General features: G+C 38.6%; 1 protein-coding gene across 3 annotated transcripts; it reads left to right on the plus strand.

The window, feature by feature from the left end:
• The first annotated feature begins 3,767 nt into the window (after window positions 1-3,767).
• Window positions 3,768-14,446, plus strand: LOC115690955 (MADS-box protein SOC1-like). Of its 3 annotated transcripts, XM_056303078.1 has the most exons (9): window positions 3,768-4,308; window positions 4,389-4,574; window positions 9,346-9,418; window positions 10,913-10,994; window positions 12,952-13,013; window positions 13,104-13,203; window positions 13,330-13,371; window positions 13,461-13,502; window positions 14,039-14,446. In XM_056303078.1, the coding sequence occupies exons 2-9, from the start codon at window positions 4,511-4,513 to the stop codon at window positions 14,171-14,173; spliced, it is 600 nt and encodes a 199-aa protein (XP_056159053.1). In that variant the 5' UTR covers window positions 3,768-4,308; window positions 4,389-4,510; the 3' UTR covers window positions 14,174-14,446. The 3 variants fall into 3 exon arrangements, with proteins under 3 accessions (XP_056159053.1, XP_056159052.1, XP_030473323.1); XM_030617463.2 differs by lacking the exon at window positions 9,346-9,418 and having other exon boundaries at window positions 3,775-4,308; XM_056303077.1 differs by lacking the exons at window positions 9,346-9,418; window positions 13,330-13,371 and having other exon boundaries at window positions 3,773-4,308.
• The last annotated feature ends 211 nt before the right edge of the window (window positions 14,447-14,657 follow it).

Raw genomic sequence — 14,657 nt, forward strand, 5'->3', positions numbered from 1 at the left:
TAATTTAGGCTAGATTAGGAGGGGAAATAAGGAGGAGACAATCACCGATGCTAAACAAAGGGAGCATAATCAACTATAATTGGGCGAGAATGGTAATGGGTATTTCAGAATCATGATTGCTAGGGTTTAAGAAAGGTTTTAGGGTTTATGTAGAGGAACTACCACCATGGTAAACCTATCAAATGGGTGGGTGTCGGTTAAAAAAAAGTTCGCCCCAAATTGACCAATTTCGATACAAATACAAATTTAGTGAATTAAACCCAACCTGACCTATATTGTTAAAATGCTTTTATATTTTATCAAATTTAGGAAAACTCATATCTGAATTAAGATGAAAGCATGAAGTGAACGAACGTGAGAGCAAGAGAAAGTCAGAGAGATGGGTTGGGTCTAAGTAAGTTGTGAATCCACTTAACACCTAGGAAGCACCGACACGCTATTTGAGCTTCTGAATCGGTGTCCGACACGTGTCGCATGTCCGACACGCTCCGACACGCTCGGACATGCGGCCGACATGGTTGGACATGCGGTCAACGCGTGCCGGAGATCCGACACGCGGTCAACACGTCGGACACGTCGGCGACACCCGAGTCGGGAATCCGACACGCGATTTTCGACACGCACGGGGTTAATTTTACAAATTTCCAAAAAATTTAGGGGTCAAAATGTAAATTTATAAAAAAAAGTAAAAAAAGTAAAAAGAAAAGCAGAGAAAGCTCGATTACTTCTGTTTGCCCTAAGCTTCTTTCCTCCGCATAGCTCCTCAAGACCCTTTCCTCCGCCGGATCTCCTCAAGATCCTTTCCTCCGCCGTGATTGCTTTTCTTGAACGTTTTGCATCTCGCTTTTCGCTGGGTACCGTCTGCTCCCCACCCGCCACCAAATTACCCTTCGGCGCCGCCGCTCGAGGCCTACCCAGGGCCTGTGCCGCTGCCGCCTCAACCTCCCTTCGAGGGGTACCAGCGATATTTCGCCAGAGGGTATCCTCCGCCGCTGACGTCGCCTCCTCGTTACCCCACCACCACCGTCGCAGCCGACGTCGTTCCCCTTTTGCCCCTTTTCTTTTTGTACCTTCAGATGTATGTTTCTTTTCGAAGAGGCCTTTGCCTCCTCTGGTTGTGATCCCCCGGAGGGATGATCAAGTGTGGATTGCTTTTTTTGTTTTTTTGTTTTTGTTAAATGTTAAATTTGATGGTGGTTTGTGGATTGCTTATTTTATTTTCTCCAAGTTTTATGGATTATTGGAATTGAATGTAGTTGAATTTGTTAAATTGAAACAATGAATTATATTAACAAATGGTGGCTTAATGTTTTTACTGTAAATTCATTTTAGGCTCCTTTTTTCTTATTATTTATTTATTTATGGATTTGAATCAAATTAATTTATCATGAATGTATAAAAATTTACTTTTTATATACAACGTGTCGCAACGTGTCGGAATTCTGTATTTTTGAGAAATAATGTGTCGCGTGTCATGTCGTGCCATGTCGCGTGTCGCGTGTCGGTGCTACTTAGCTTAACACTCATATTAAATCCATTGATAACCCATAGAGTCGAGTCTTCACTCATTTATGACATATTTATTAAATATAACTAATTCATATAACAATCTAGCTCATCAAATATGGGTTAAAAAATGGATTTATGACCTATTTTGACAAATCTAAACCATGGGTAGAGAGAGCTCTTCCCAATGAGAGACTACAACATTTTAACCCTAACTTGCCGGTTAGCAAGCCTAACAATTTTGTATATATTTTTTCTCTCGTACAACTCAAGACTACAAACGTTCTCGAATTTTGTATATGTTTTTGTGCTGGTTTGTCGTAGTGGATATGTTTTTTCTTACGGTAATGTTGGGGGTTGCTAGCACCATTAACCCTTGCTCGCTATTTTGCCAATCAATTGAATTCCTTGAAAAATCAAATTTAAGCTCATATCGCATTTTTGAAAAAAGAGATTTCCTTTTTCCACCATTATACCATTTGCCACATGTTTCAAGTTTGTTTCTAAACTAATCACGAAAAGAAGAGAAAGCATTTTAGATGACTGATACACTATGAAGCAATGATATAACGGTGCAATCAATCATTCATTAATGTCCATGCATCTCGAATCTCATTCTATTTAGCGCTACATGTATTTACATCTCACCTTCGATTGATATGTTATCCCCATGTGTATGTCAATCTAAATATTTCTCTAGAAAAACATTCTGAAATTTTGAAGATACGAGCATTATTCTTGCATTTGCATGACCCCATTGGTCGTTTGAGAGGGAGAGATCACCAATGAGTTTCGATAAACCAAAAAAAATAAAGCATGGCAGGCGTCTACATCATCAGAACCCATCATGTATTGATAAAGTGAATTTCCTATTTTTTACCAATGAAGAAAAAGTTGATTGAAAAAGAGCGGGCGGTTTCGATGTGGGAACCCAAAAGTGAGAAGACACGTGGGGGTCCCACCACTTCGCTTCGGCAAATCCCAAGTTACTGGAGATCGGGAAAGGCAAAAACCTAGACCAACCAGTGGCCAGTCCAGCTGAAGCAACGACCAATCAAGTTAGTTCCGGTCACCACGCCCAATTATCTATTACCCCCTCAAAGTTGGAGGCCATGTGCTACTTGCGCAGGTAGACCATAAATTAGTCCCGTGATCTAAGTCAACCTGATAAATTCATCCGCTTCCAGCAGCGTCCAAGAAATGACTTGACTCGCATTGCTGTAGTCAACAGAGAATTCAACCCATATACGCATAAAATACGTTAATTTCTGCTTATGATCAACTCTTGCCAGCAAAGTAGCTCGCATGACAGTAAACAAGCATTAACCTTTTTCATGGAACGAGTCTTTTCTTGTTTTCATCTTTTTGATCCCGTAATTTGCGGTTTGCGCGATGTTATGGACATAATGGTTTTTCACACATTTTTGAGTTAAGTTTGCATTCTTGATTTAGTCAAAGGAAACCTATGCGGAGATTAGAGAATTCTCAAATACCCGAAAAGATTGTGTTGATAATAGAACATAAGACGCCGCATTAATTTATTTGGCCAAAAAGCTCATTATAGTTATATGTTCAAATGTATTCTTGATTTCTGCCTCCTCATGCTTCTGCTTTAGAAGATACTGGACACTGAGATCTAAGTATTTTCCGGAAACTAAAATTCGGCCTGTCATATTCCCATTCTCTTTGCAATTCACACTTCTTCTCGCCGTTCTACTTCTATCTCATTCATTTCTTTTCAGCAAACAAATTTCCGGTGACAAGAAGCAGTGGTTGGTTCCCCAGATAGCCCATTTTACGGTATTCACACGAAAGTTCAGTAATTATTATTGCGCTGCTGCATACTTCAAGTTAGTAATGAAATCTTCTTTTGACCCAAAAATAGAAAAGTGAGAAGAAAGAAGAGACCATTTCGGCAGCAAAGAAGGGAGGGCAAAGGAGGAGTAGGTTGGAGCTGACTCGCCAACCAAGGCGAGCCCCATGACGAGGTGCGTAGCGATTGGTCGAGGTGAACGTGGGGCGTTGTGAGCTGTCAAGAGGGCATTGGCTCACCCCGCACATCATTGTACGATACGTAGACGAGCCCTATATGAATTTATGTTATGATTTCCCATTTCTTTATTCCTTCTCCTCCTTGTTCTGGAGCTTGCGTAAGTCTTGTCCTGAAACCACTTCTTTCTTTTTTTTCATTTTTTGTTCCGTCCTTTCCCAGTGAAAACCCAATATGTAATGTCGCTCTCTCGCTCTCTCTCTCTCTCCCCCCATCTTTACTCTTTGTTTCTTAAACATTGCCAAAAGGAGACAAGTCCATCCTGTTTTGATTCTTCTTGCTCCATTTGTTTCAATATTTTCGCTTGTTTGGACTCCTATTTTCCCACTTTCTCGTATTCTTTCGTTCTTTTCCTCTTCGTGGGTTCATTATTCTTTCTCCCATTTTGTGGGTGGGAGCTTGAAGTAGATAAGAGCGAGGATAGCGAATACTTGAATATGTTATAAAAAACATTCCAGTAGTGTTTGTGGTCTCCCAGCAAAGAGATTGACACATCAAGAATCCAAAAGAAAGATCTTCCCTATCTCTCTCTCTCTCTTTGTGGGTTATTCTGCAATCGGCCATAACTGTTCTTTCTGATGCTTCCCTCACTCTTGATGACAAATTTGACAGGATGTGCATGATTTTGAACCTGTAAATAGTTTGGGGTTTCTGGGTTATTTCCATTTTCGTGTAGAGCGAGAGAGACACTCTCGTCTTGGCCTCAAGAGCAAGATTTTTCTTCAGCAGCAGCAAATTTTCACGTATTTTAGGTGAAAGTGTTGTCGAGAGATTCGTAGGGTTATTTTGTGAGATGGGTTATGTGGCTTATTTTCACCTTAGTCCTTTTCAGGAACATGGCGAGAGGCAAAATTCAGATGAAGCGAATAGAGAAAGCAACGAGCAGGCAAGCCACCTTCTCGAAGCGCCGGAACGGGATGATGAAGAAGGCTTACGAGCTGTCGGTTTTATGCGATGCCGAAATCGCGGTCATCAGCTTCTCTCAGAGAGGAAGACTTTATGAGTTCTCAAGCTCCAAGTACGTCTCAAACATTTCATTTTCATCCAAGCAATGTAGTGTTTTTGTTAGATTTCTTATTTTAGTTGAATGCTTTTTCATATTTGCATTTTTAGGCTGTGAACAAAGAACTTGGGAAACTTAATGAATGTCTGAAAATGGAACTAGGTATTGGTACTTGCACCAGTTAGAGTCTAGTGTACGATGATGTCTCGTTTTTCAATTTTTTTTGATGACTCCCCCCAATTCGCCACTACTCGTCTATAGTACCTACTGCGCTGCACTGACGTGGTGAACTTTTTCTCTTTCAGAAAAATAAAAAAAGCTTTTTTACACTACATATATGATGCTGCAGGTGATTTTTCCCAGATACGCTCCTCAAATTAGCGATCTTAACCTGCTTGTGCGTTCAAAAGTTTAATTTTGTGCTATGTACTTCATATGATATCGTATAAATCAAAATTGGTGCAGTCACATTCATCTGGAGCTTAAATCACCGCTGTTTCTGCATATAATCCTACATATATGAAGCTGCGCATGCAAACGCTGTTATCTGAGTACTATTTCCGCCATGGAGTTACTTTTTCCTTTTCCAACAATGATCCCTATGGAGTTTACATTGGTTGAATTGAAGTTCAGCACAGAGGGTTGTTTGACTCGTAAAAATTGGCAAGACTATTGGTCTTTTGGTTTAACAGAACTTGTGTCTTTGTTGATTCCTTCCCAAGATTGTTCTCCTTTTCTTGCAAGAGTCATGTTTTCTGTGTCTGAAAATCAGAATGGACTGTCTATTCAACTTATCTAACGGTATATGGAGGTTGATTCTAGAATTACAAGCTATGATAGTTGTGTATAAGTTAGGTTTTCTGAGGTTTATGTATATAGCCTAAGTTATCACATGGTTCCATTTCTGGCATCTTTTCTTGCCAAATATCTAAATCGCTGATCAGTCGATACTCTTAGTATTGATTATTCGTGAGAATTCTACACTGGCATCATTAAAGGTCATGTTCCATTCCATCTCTATATAAAGAGCAAATTTTGAAAACTGTCACATAGCATGCTCAAATGTTGGAGTGTTGTGGTCTAGACATTCCTAACGTCTGTATGCTCATGTTTGTCTAACAAGAGACTCTAACAGTATGTAATGCGCTGTTGCATACCATAAACACCTCATATTCTATAGCAGGTCTTGTGTCATGGTTTCCAGAAAAACAGTTAGGAATTGTGCTTTTCTTTTTTGGCAGGGGTTTCAGTTTTTAATGTAAAACGTTTGATAGTAATTATCAATAGACGACGATGAGAAGGACTAAGTAAAAGCCAGGAATTGAGAGAGGAGCTTCTGGGTATGATAAATCAATTAGAGGAATATGTCGAGATTTTCAATGACATTGACAGTGGATTTAACAGTCAGTTTCATTTTCACAGTCAACTATACTGGTCAGTGAAAACCAGAAGTTTACCGAAATGAAGTCATAGCAAAGTCCACAAAACGAGAATAATCAAGAAGGTTTGGGGAAAAAAAAATCTCGAGGCACTTCAACAGGCTTTAAAATCTCACCACGCAAGTTACCCCTTCCATGTTCTTGATTTGCATCGCAGCTATGATGTCTCATATACACTCAATGGTCATCAATTTGCTTCTGCCGTGGCTGACCTCTTTGGATAATTAGCTTCGTTTTTCACTGGAGTTGAATGAACTATCGCATTGGAAGTTTGGATTCCCCTTGTATGTATATCTTAGTGAATCAAGAATTAGTACATCCTTAAAACATAAAGAACAACATAAAAAGAGTTGAATGATCAAGTACATAGGTAAGATCCTCCCAAGTTGGTACAGTGTAGTGTTTTTCTTTTTCTCCCACATTTAGTTGTTGCTTGCTCGCGATAGTGAACTGCAAAAAGCAGGGTACAGATTGCTGTTTAAGATAGATTGTGCCTCTAGAGTTCCTCCGTTTTCACACATCTATTTAATATCACAGCATATGGAAAGAACGCGTTTTGCACTTCCTCATGAGTCATGACTCTTGATCGAGTAAAAAGTTAACATGGCAAGAAAGAGCTAGGAGAGTACATTCACCGCCCATGTAAGCTGACACTTTAGTACTCTATATTCTTAAAGTATTGCGATCAACATCTGTCTTTCTATGCTCCATTCTAATGTACATCCTCTCCATGAAATCATCTATGCACAAGAGCATCTGATGGCGGTAATTTTGCATGTCCAACCCATTTCAATCAAGTTTCTATCGTCCTATTCTGCATTGAGCCATATCCACTTTACCTAGACATGCTAATCTCAAGCTGTCTTTTCTTGAACAAAAATGATAATTGTCTTACAAAAAATCACACATGATATGACGTTAAGGACTCCAAGAACATGCATATAACATCTCATTTCTTTGTTTTGTTTCCTGGACTTACGGTAAGCTCCCGACTCTATGCAATTGCAAATCAGTACCTACCAAAACTACTCTTATCAGCTTATAAATGATGTCCACTTTGGCAAAAAGACAGGCTTATGAATGAGGTTTCTCCTATGTTTAATGATACGTAAACACTGCTATACTCTTGTTTAGTGCCCTTATGATCATAGTCTAGATTCATTTTTTTTCATTTGAGAGAAAGAAGTCAGTTGAGGCAATTGATTAAGTTTTCAAGCGTGTGATTAAACCCGTTCTTGGTAGCAATACTGTGTGAAGCAATGGTATGTATACTAAAACCGATTTGCAAAATTTCGGGAAACTAGAGTATGGCATTTCTACAAGTGGGGCATTTTCCAGACCTCATCAAAGTCCTCTAGATATGAGAGTCGACACTTTTCTGGTTTTACCTAAACTAAAAATTGAATGGAGAAGGACAAGCAAAATTCAAATTCTCCAATATGTCAAATATATTTTGCTAGGTCGTTAACAAAACTGTTAGTTTTTGGTTGTTTATGTATGAAGTTTGGATAAGCAAGGTTAATTATTTGGATTTGTAAAAGGGATAAGCGTACTGGAAGTCCTAAAACTTGTCACGAAAATGCAATCGGGTTCTAAAACTTTCAAAAAGTGCAATCAAGTCCTAAAACTTATCATAAAAGTGCAATTGAGTATTAAAACTTTCAAAAGTACAATCAACGGAAGGACTTAATTGTACCAATTTGACAAGTTTTAGGACTTGATTGCATTTTTTGAAAGTTTTAGGATTCAATTGCACTTCCGTGATAAGTTTTAGGACTTAATTGCGCTTTTTTATAATTTTAAAACTCAATTGCACTTTCGTGACAAGTTTTAAGACTTCCAATGCAATTATCCCTTTTGTAAAAAGGCAACTCGGTGGAATGGTTGGGAAGGAGCTTGAAAGAAAGAAACAATGAAATGTGATTTTACAAAGCTTGGTGTATGGGAGGTTTGAAACTAGTTTTTCCACGTATAAACCAGCAGAAGAGATCCTAGATCTATAGCCTTCCACTGACTCAAAAGCCACCATTTTTTACTCTTTTCACCGACTTAGACATGGTGACTCTATAGCTAGAGTTCTCGACTGTTAAGTAAACTTGCCGCACATCTAAAACACACTAGAGAATTCTACAGAAACCTTATGCATGCTAGATTTTCTAGAAATTAGATCGATTATTTTCAAACTCCTCATTGATCCAATTTTTGTGATACTCTATGTTTCGAACTTGGCGGGCGGTAGCGCTTTAGTAAATATGTCAGCGACTCTTCATGTATGAAGTGATATTTGATGTCGATATTTTTAATTCTTCCATGAAAGACCGGATTTTTCAAGATAGGGATTGCATACTTGATGTCTCCAAATATCAGAGTCGATCCCGCCGGAACTTCTCCAATGTCTTATTTGAAACCAAAGTGTTTGACTGATGGTCATAGTGGTTGCGACATATTCGGTTCTATAGTAGACTGAGCTACTAGGTCTTGCTTCTTGGACGCCTATAAAACATTCCAAATCCTAGTGTGAATGCATAGCAGGTAGTACTCTTCCTATCATCAGCTGAGTCTGCCAGTCATTGTGACTGGAACCGAGGAGCTTGGCCATTGCACTTGGCCGGTACCAAATACCATAATTTGTAGTACCTCATAAATACCTTAGGATTCTCTTGGGATTTGGCTTGGGTTTTGTATGAATTGTGACAGTAGACTTGTTGCTTCCATGATGTCTGGCCGTGTTGCAGTGAGATACAATAGGCTGCCAATGCAGCTTCTATAGAGGTAAACGTTAGCTTTTTCTGCCCCATCTTCTTCTTTTAGTAGCTTTTCATTTGTCATGGTTTGTCATGGGTGTAGCAACCGCTTAGCAATAGTTCATTTTGAATTTCTTCGAGAGGTTCTTAGCATATTTCTTTTGAGAAATGAAGACTCTTCATTTTGGTCAATCTTGTTGCCGAGGAAGTAGTGCATCAAGCCCAAGTCCGTCATCTCGAATGTCTTCATTATTTCTTCTTTGAATTCTTGAATCATTTTATCATTATTCCCTGTATATATGAGATCATCTACATATAGAGAAACGATAAGAATTTAGACTTACCTAGGGTCTTGATGTAAAGGGTTGGCTTGCTCATGCTCCTCATGAAACCTTGGTGAAGTATTCGTCGATTCTGCCATATTATACTCGTGGTGCTTGCTTTAATCCATAGAGGGCCTTTTGGAGCTTTAGAATTTTTCTATACTTTTTGGCGACAAAGCCTAGTGGTTGTTCCACATATTCTTCTTCTTGAAGATATCCATTTAGATGTGGTGACTTTACATCCAGTTGATGTATCTTCCATTTCTTTTGTGCTGCTAAGGTTATGAGAGTCCGAATAGCGTCGAGGCGAGTCAAAGGAGTGAAAGTTTCGTTTTAGTCGATACTTGGTTGTCGTAAGTATCCTTTCACCATGAGTCTTGTCTTATGCTTCTGAATTGACCCATTTGCAATTAGTTTTGTCTTGTGCACCCATTTGGCGCCAATGATCTGTCTTTGGGGCAATCGACGAGCTCCCAAGTTTCACTTTTCTCAATCATCTCTATTTCTTCTTCCATAGCTTTTATCTATACTTTTTCTTTGGAAGTTTCTTCATAGTTTTCTGGTTCTTAGGCCGTAAAGTTGCATGTTTCGTAAAGTCTTCTAAGAGATTGTACTCTTAGTATAGGACACTCTGGAGTAGACTCTTCTTGCATCGCGCTCTGAGAGTATGGCGGTGTTACGTCTTGAGTGGAGGAATCTGACATTCCATTTTCTCTATGTTATTGTCTCCTCACGTGCTGGTGGTATGTCTGGTAAGGTGACATACTTATCGATCTTCTCTTCTTTCCAGTTCCAGACAGCATTCTCGTCTAACTCGATGTCTGTATTAATCATCAGCTTCTTAGTTTTTAGAATGTCGATTGATAGCCCTTAGATTAATTGCTGTAGCCAAGGAATATATTCTTTTCAGTCTTCTCGTCGAGTTTGTTCCTCTTTTGAATAGGGGCATTGATGTAGTAAATATAGCCGAAAACCTTTAGATGCTTCGCTGAAGGCTTCTGTCTGCTCCATGCTTTATGATTGCTTTAATTGGACATCCATTTAACAGGTATGCCGGAGTGTAGGTCCAAAACAAGTTAGGAAGTCCTTTCTCATTTAACATGGATCTCGTCTTCATGATGGTTCTATTTTTCCTTTGTACAACTCCATTTTGCTCTGGGCATAACCAATAGTTAGTTGATTATGAATGCCTTCGATCTCCAGAGAACTTGATGAACTTATTGGAGCTGTACTCGGTGCCTTGTCGCTTCATAGTACTTTGATTCTACATCACTTTGCTTTTTGACATGGTTTTTGAATTTCCTAAAAATAGAGAAAACTTTCGATCTTTCTCAAAGAAAGTAGATCCACGTCATTTTGGTATGGTAGATAATGAAATATTTTTGGTGGGACGTGGGCGTCTGCATTGGACTGCATACATCGAATGGACTAGTTCCAATGGGTTTTTTGCTCTCCATGCACTTCCAGATAGGAATAACTGCCTTGTTTAGTTATTGTACTAGTTCCAAATTCCAATGGCTTTTTTTGTCTGTCTAGGAGCAAACGCTTTAGTTACTGTACTCTGCAAAAATGTCATACTTAGAATGTATACTTCACTTCAAAAGATTGAATAATTAGTTCTTCATTTTCCAACCCACGAAAGGGGAGAGAGATGATCCCTTATGTTCGTTGTTTAGTTTATTTGGTAATGTTTTCAATTTAAGCTCGGAGCACATATCATTGAAGATCGTCCAACTCTAGATTTTTGTTTTTCGGGGAAATTATACGTTTAGATTGGACAATTTCATCTAATCAGTCTCCTGTAGAAATTGGTTTTCTGAGGGTTGACCATACTCGTGATGTTTCAGCATGCAAAATACTATAGAGCGATATCGTCAATATGCAAAAGAAGATATGGCAAAAAAGGCCAACATGGAGCAATATATGCTGGTTAGCTCTCTCTCTCTCTCTCTCTCTCTCTCTCTCTCTCTCTCTCTCTCTCTCTCTCTCTCTATGCATTATCAAACTGCAGTTTGAAAACGATATATGTAGGAAAAATTTAGAAAACAACAGTGCAGTAACTGCAGCTGGGCCACAATTCAGTGAGCATTCAGATGGCTGCATTTTTATCCCCGTTGAAAAGTGCTTTCCACCTGATCTTTATATTTTAACTGTGGTCTATGTGTCCTAACCAACTGTCTTATGACTTCAATAGTAAGTTGACAGGATAATTGACCTTTGATAAGCACCTTCAATGGGGCAAAGTGTAGTTCCTATTAACAAGCAGGTTACACTTGAAACGTGTTCTTTAGTCAAGTAGAAGAATTACTCCGTTGCTGTTGTAATTTCCAAGCCTATTGGGCGAACCATCCTTCACCCTGATTGTGCATTTTGAAAAGAACAATGGTTTCAAAGCTCTAAAGATGAATTCGTACTTATGCGGGGATGTTTCCTTCCACCGTTATAGATGTTGCTGCGTATGCTGGCCAGAAAAGAATTTTATTTCCGCAGGATTCTGTAGTAGAAAAACAAAAGCTATTAGTATGATGTTAATAAGTGTACTAGATTGTGGGTTTTTTCCTTATAGCTTAAACTTTTAAGAAAGTGGTTATTTGACATAATGTCAAGGTGCAGGTCATGAATTTTAATCTTAGCAGTCTGTTGTTTTTATTCTTTTTGTTTCACAACATTCCTTCTTACTTCGGCTGTGATTTGAGGTGATTATGTCCATATATTCTATTTCGTATAAGGTTCAACTTACACATGAAGGGAAGTATTTATACATGCACTTATTAGTTTAAATTTTATAGGAAAATGGTCATTTCACATTCGCACATTAAAAGATATGCTTTGAGCGCTTTTGACAACTTAATTTTTCAGGAAAAGTTAATTACCTGATAATAGAGCAAGCATCAAGAGTTCAAATCATCAATCGTATGCTCGCTCTTATTGAGTTATTATGGTAGTTTTCTTGTTATTTTCTTCTATTATCTAATGATCTGGTCAGTGTGGTTACATTACATTTACTTCTTGATCACATAAGTTTAGCTTACACATGAGGAGGAGCGCTAGAAAATGTATCAGATGTATATTGTGGTCTGATTTCTTGGCATTTAACTTTTAGGGAAAATGATTATTTACGGTATGATTACCTAAATCATCAAAAGTTAACCATAATGAGGCTACTCTTTCTAATTTAAAGACCTCAAGTTTGCACCATAATCTGGGAAGCTTGTTTATGTAGTAATAGATCACCCTGACCAAACTGTAAGACTACCGTTTCCTGTAATGAAATGGAGCATCATACACGGTGCATTCCATCTTAATACAAGGAATGAACTGTTAAACTCGGCTACAGATTATTAGGTAAAAGGTGGAAAACGTAGGTTCTCATTTTCATATTAAACGGTGCAAAGTGTAATCACTAAAGAAGGCGGGGATTAAGTTGTAATCTTCATAATGCTTTAAGGGTGAGATCGAGATAGAATTGCAGCAGCTGAGCATATCCTAGAAGTCTCCTGTATAAGCATTTTCATATATATAACCCTTTCTTCCACGGGATTGGTCGAGATGTCTGAAAGAGGATTCTTGGACACTTAGATAGAGAGAGACAGATATCTCAGCTATTCTTACTCGTACAACATGGCCTCGTTTCACTGCTATTGGCAGGTCTTACACGGGAGTTCTTCCAGAAGATTATGAGACATTTCAGTTCAATTACAATATAGACAAGTATTACCATGTCGAACTTAAATTACTTTCATATTGAGTTCAATTAGATTGGCTAAATCAAGTTAGCACTCACAATTAAATTTGAATTGCAGGCTTACCCTTTGTTAATGGACTGCAAAAATTATAGCTTTCCATGTTTCATCTTTCTAGAATAAAAAGTTCTCTTTGGATGCAGCATCTGAAGCATGAGGCTGTGGACATGGCAAGGCAGATTGAGCTCCTTGAACTCTCAAAACGGTCTGATCCTCATTCAAGTTACTCTCTTTCCAAATTCACGTATTATAATCTGGATTATGTCTAGGATGACCAGTTCTGAACATGTGTTAGGAAGTTTTTGGGACAAGGTTTGGGATCATGCTCAGTCAATGAACTTCAGGAGATCAGTGGACAGTTGGAGCGAAGCTTGAGCATTATCAGAGCAAACAAGGTATACGTTCACAGTTCACCATTGATGTTGAATAGAATTAGTCGCTTGCAAGTTACTTATTCTTATTTTGAGGTTGAATGTTTTAAGTCCGGAGGGGAGAGTTAAAATGTGGAGTATAATTTGCAGGACCAATTATTCAAGGAGCAAATCGAACAACTTAAAGCAAAGGTAGTGTACTTAAGAAATTGGTTTCAACTTTTCTGCCGTTCCGTCAAAGTAACATTTAGTTGACTGATCTCCTTTCATTTATCAACTAGGAGGTGTTCCTATCAGAAGAAAATTCAAGATTGCGCGAGAAGGTAAGATTGTTATTCTCTCTATCTAATCGCATCAATTCGTTTCGGGTCCCTTCATTATTCAGCCAAAAGAACTGAGAAAGCAAGCAGTAGTATTCCTGTTTTAGTATTGCTTCTTTGCTGCAACTTATCTTTCTGTGTTCCCATTGACTGTCATATGGCGTTTTTTTCTTTAATAACACGTACTTCTAGGCCTTTTTTGGCCGTAATTAGCACTGTTGGTCGAATATCTGTCCAGTGGCAATCTTTGTGGAACTTTGTCATGCCATTCTGTTGTTGTGCCAATTCTATCAAATGAATCTGATGTTGTTATTGTCGTGTTGGGAAAATGTTAGAGATGTAAAAACTTATTTAGAAAGTCAGTTTACCAAAAAATGAGAGAGATACTTGCTGGGCAGTTGAATATGAACCGCTTATTTCAATCATGTTGTGAACTACTTTTTCTGAATCAACATTCATATTCCTAGCATTTGCTTTCTGAATTTAGTTGTGCTCTAACAGCCAACTAAACTTCGTTTTATGAATTGGTAATGTGATAGTATGGCGAGATGGAAAAGCCATGGCAGTCTGCATCATCAGTTCAACCAAAAGAAGCAGGAATTTGCAGCCTAAGCAGCCAAAGTTCAGATGTCGAGACTGAATTGTTTATTGGACTGCCTGAAATGCGCTTCTGATTTTTTATTCAAAGGCATAATTGAAACACAAGCAATTCCGATCATTCGTCTCGCTGATTTTGCAAGGCCAGGCCCTCTAATAATCCATGCAGGATAACCTTTTGTCTTTCCCTATTCAAGCTTTTAAGTTTCGTCCCCTCAGTCAAGATTGTTGCGTGTAATATTCTTTCTTTGAAGCCTTGTAAACACACATGACCTCATAAGAAGCACGGAGAATGTGGATCAACAGGTTATGTCATGAATGAATGACAGATGCTGGTGCGCTTTGCTTTATGCTGGCTTAGCTTTTCGGTTGCTGTCAGAGGTATTTTCTTTCTGGGCTGCATTGTTTTTAGTGCATTCAAAAGTGTGGTCAGGTGGTAACCGTGACCAAGAGCTAGAAATGCACGGGCTCGGCCTGAACACATGTTAAATTGGGTCTGGTGAAGCACTGCAACCTTGACTATCTGGGCTTTCTCTTAAGAGATAATGACATAAATAGTCC

This window comes from Syzygium oleosum, unplaced genomic scaffold (assembly GCF_021117445.2).
Source record: "Syzygium oleosum isolate NSW1041296 unplaced genomic scaffold, Sole_v2.1 Sole_v2.25, whole genome shotgun sequence".
Taxonomy (NCBI): Eukaryota; Viridiplantae; Streptophyta; class Magnoliopsida; order Myrtales; family Myrtaceae; genus Syzygium; species Syzygium oleosum.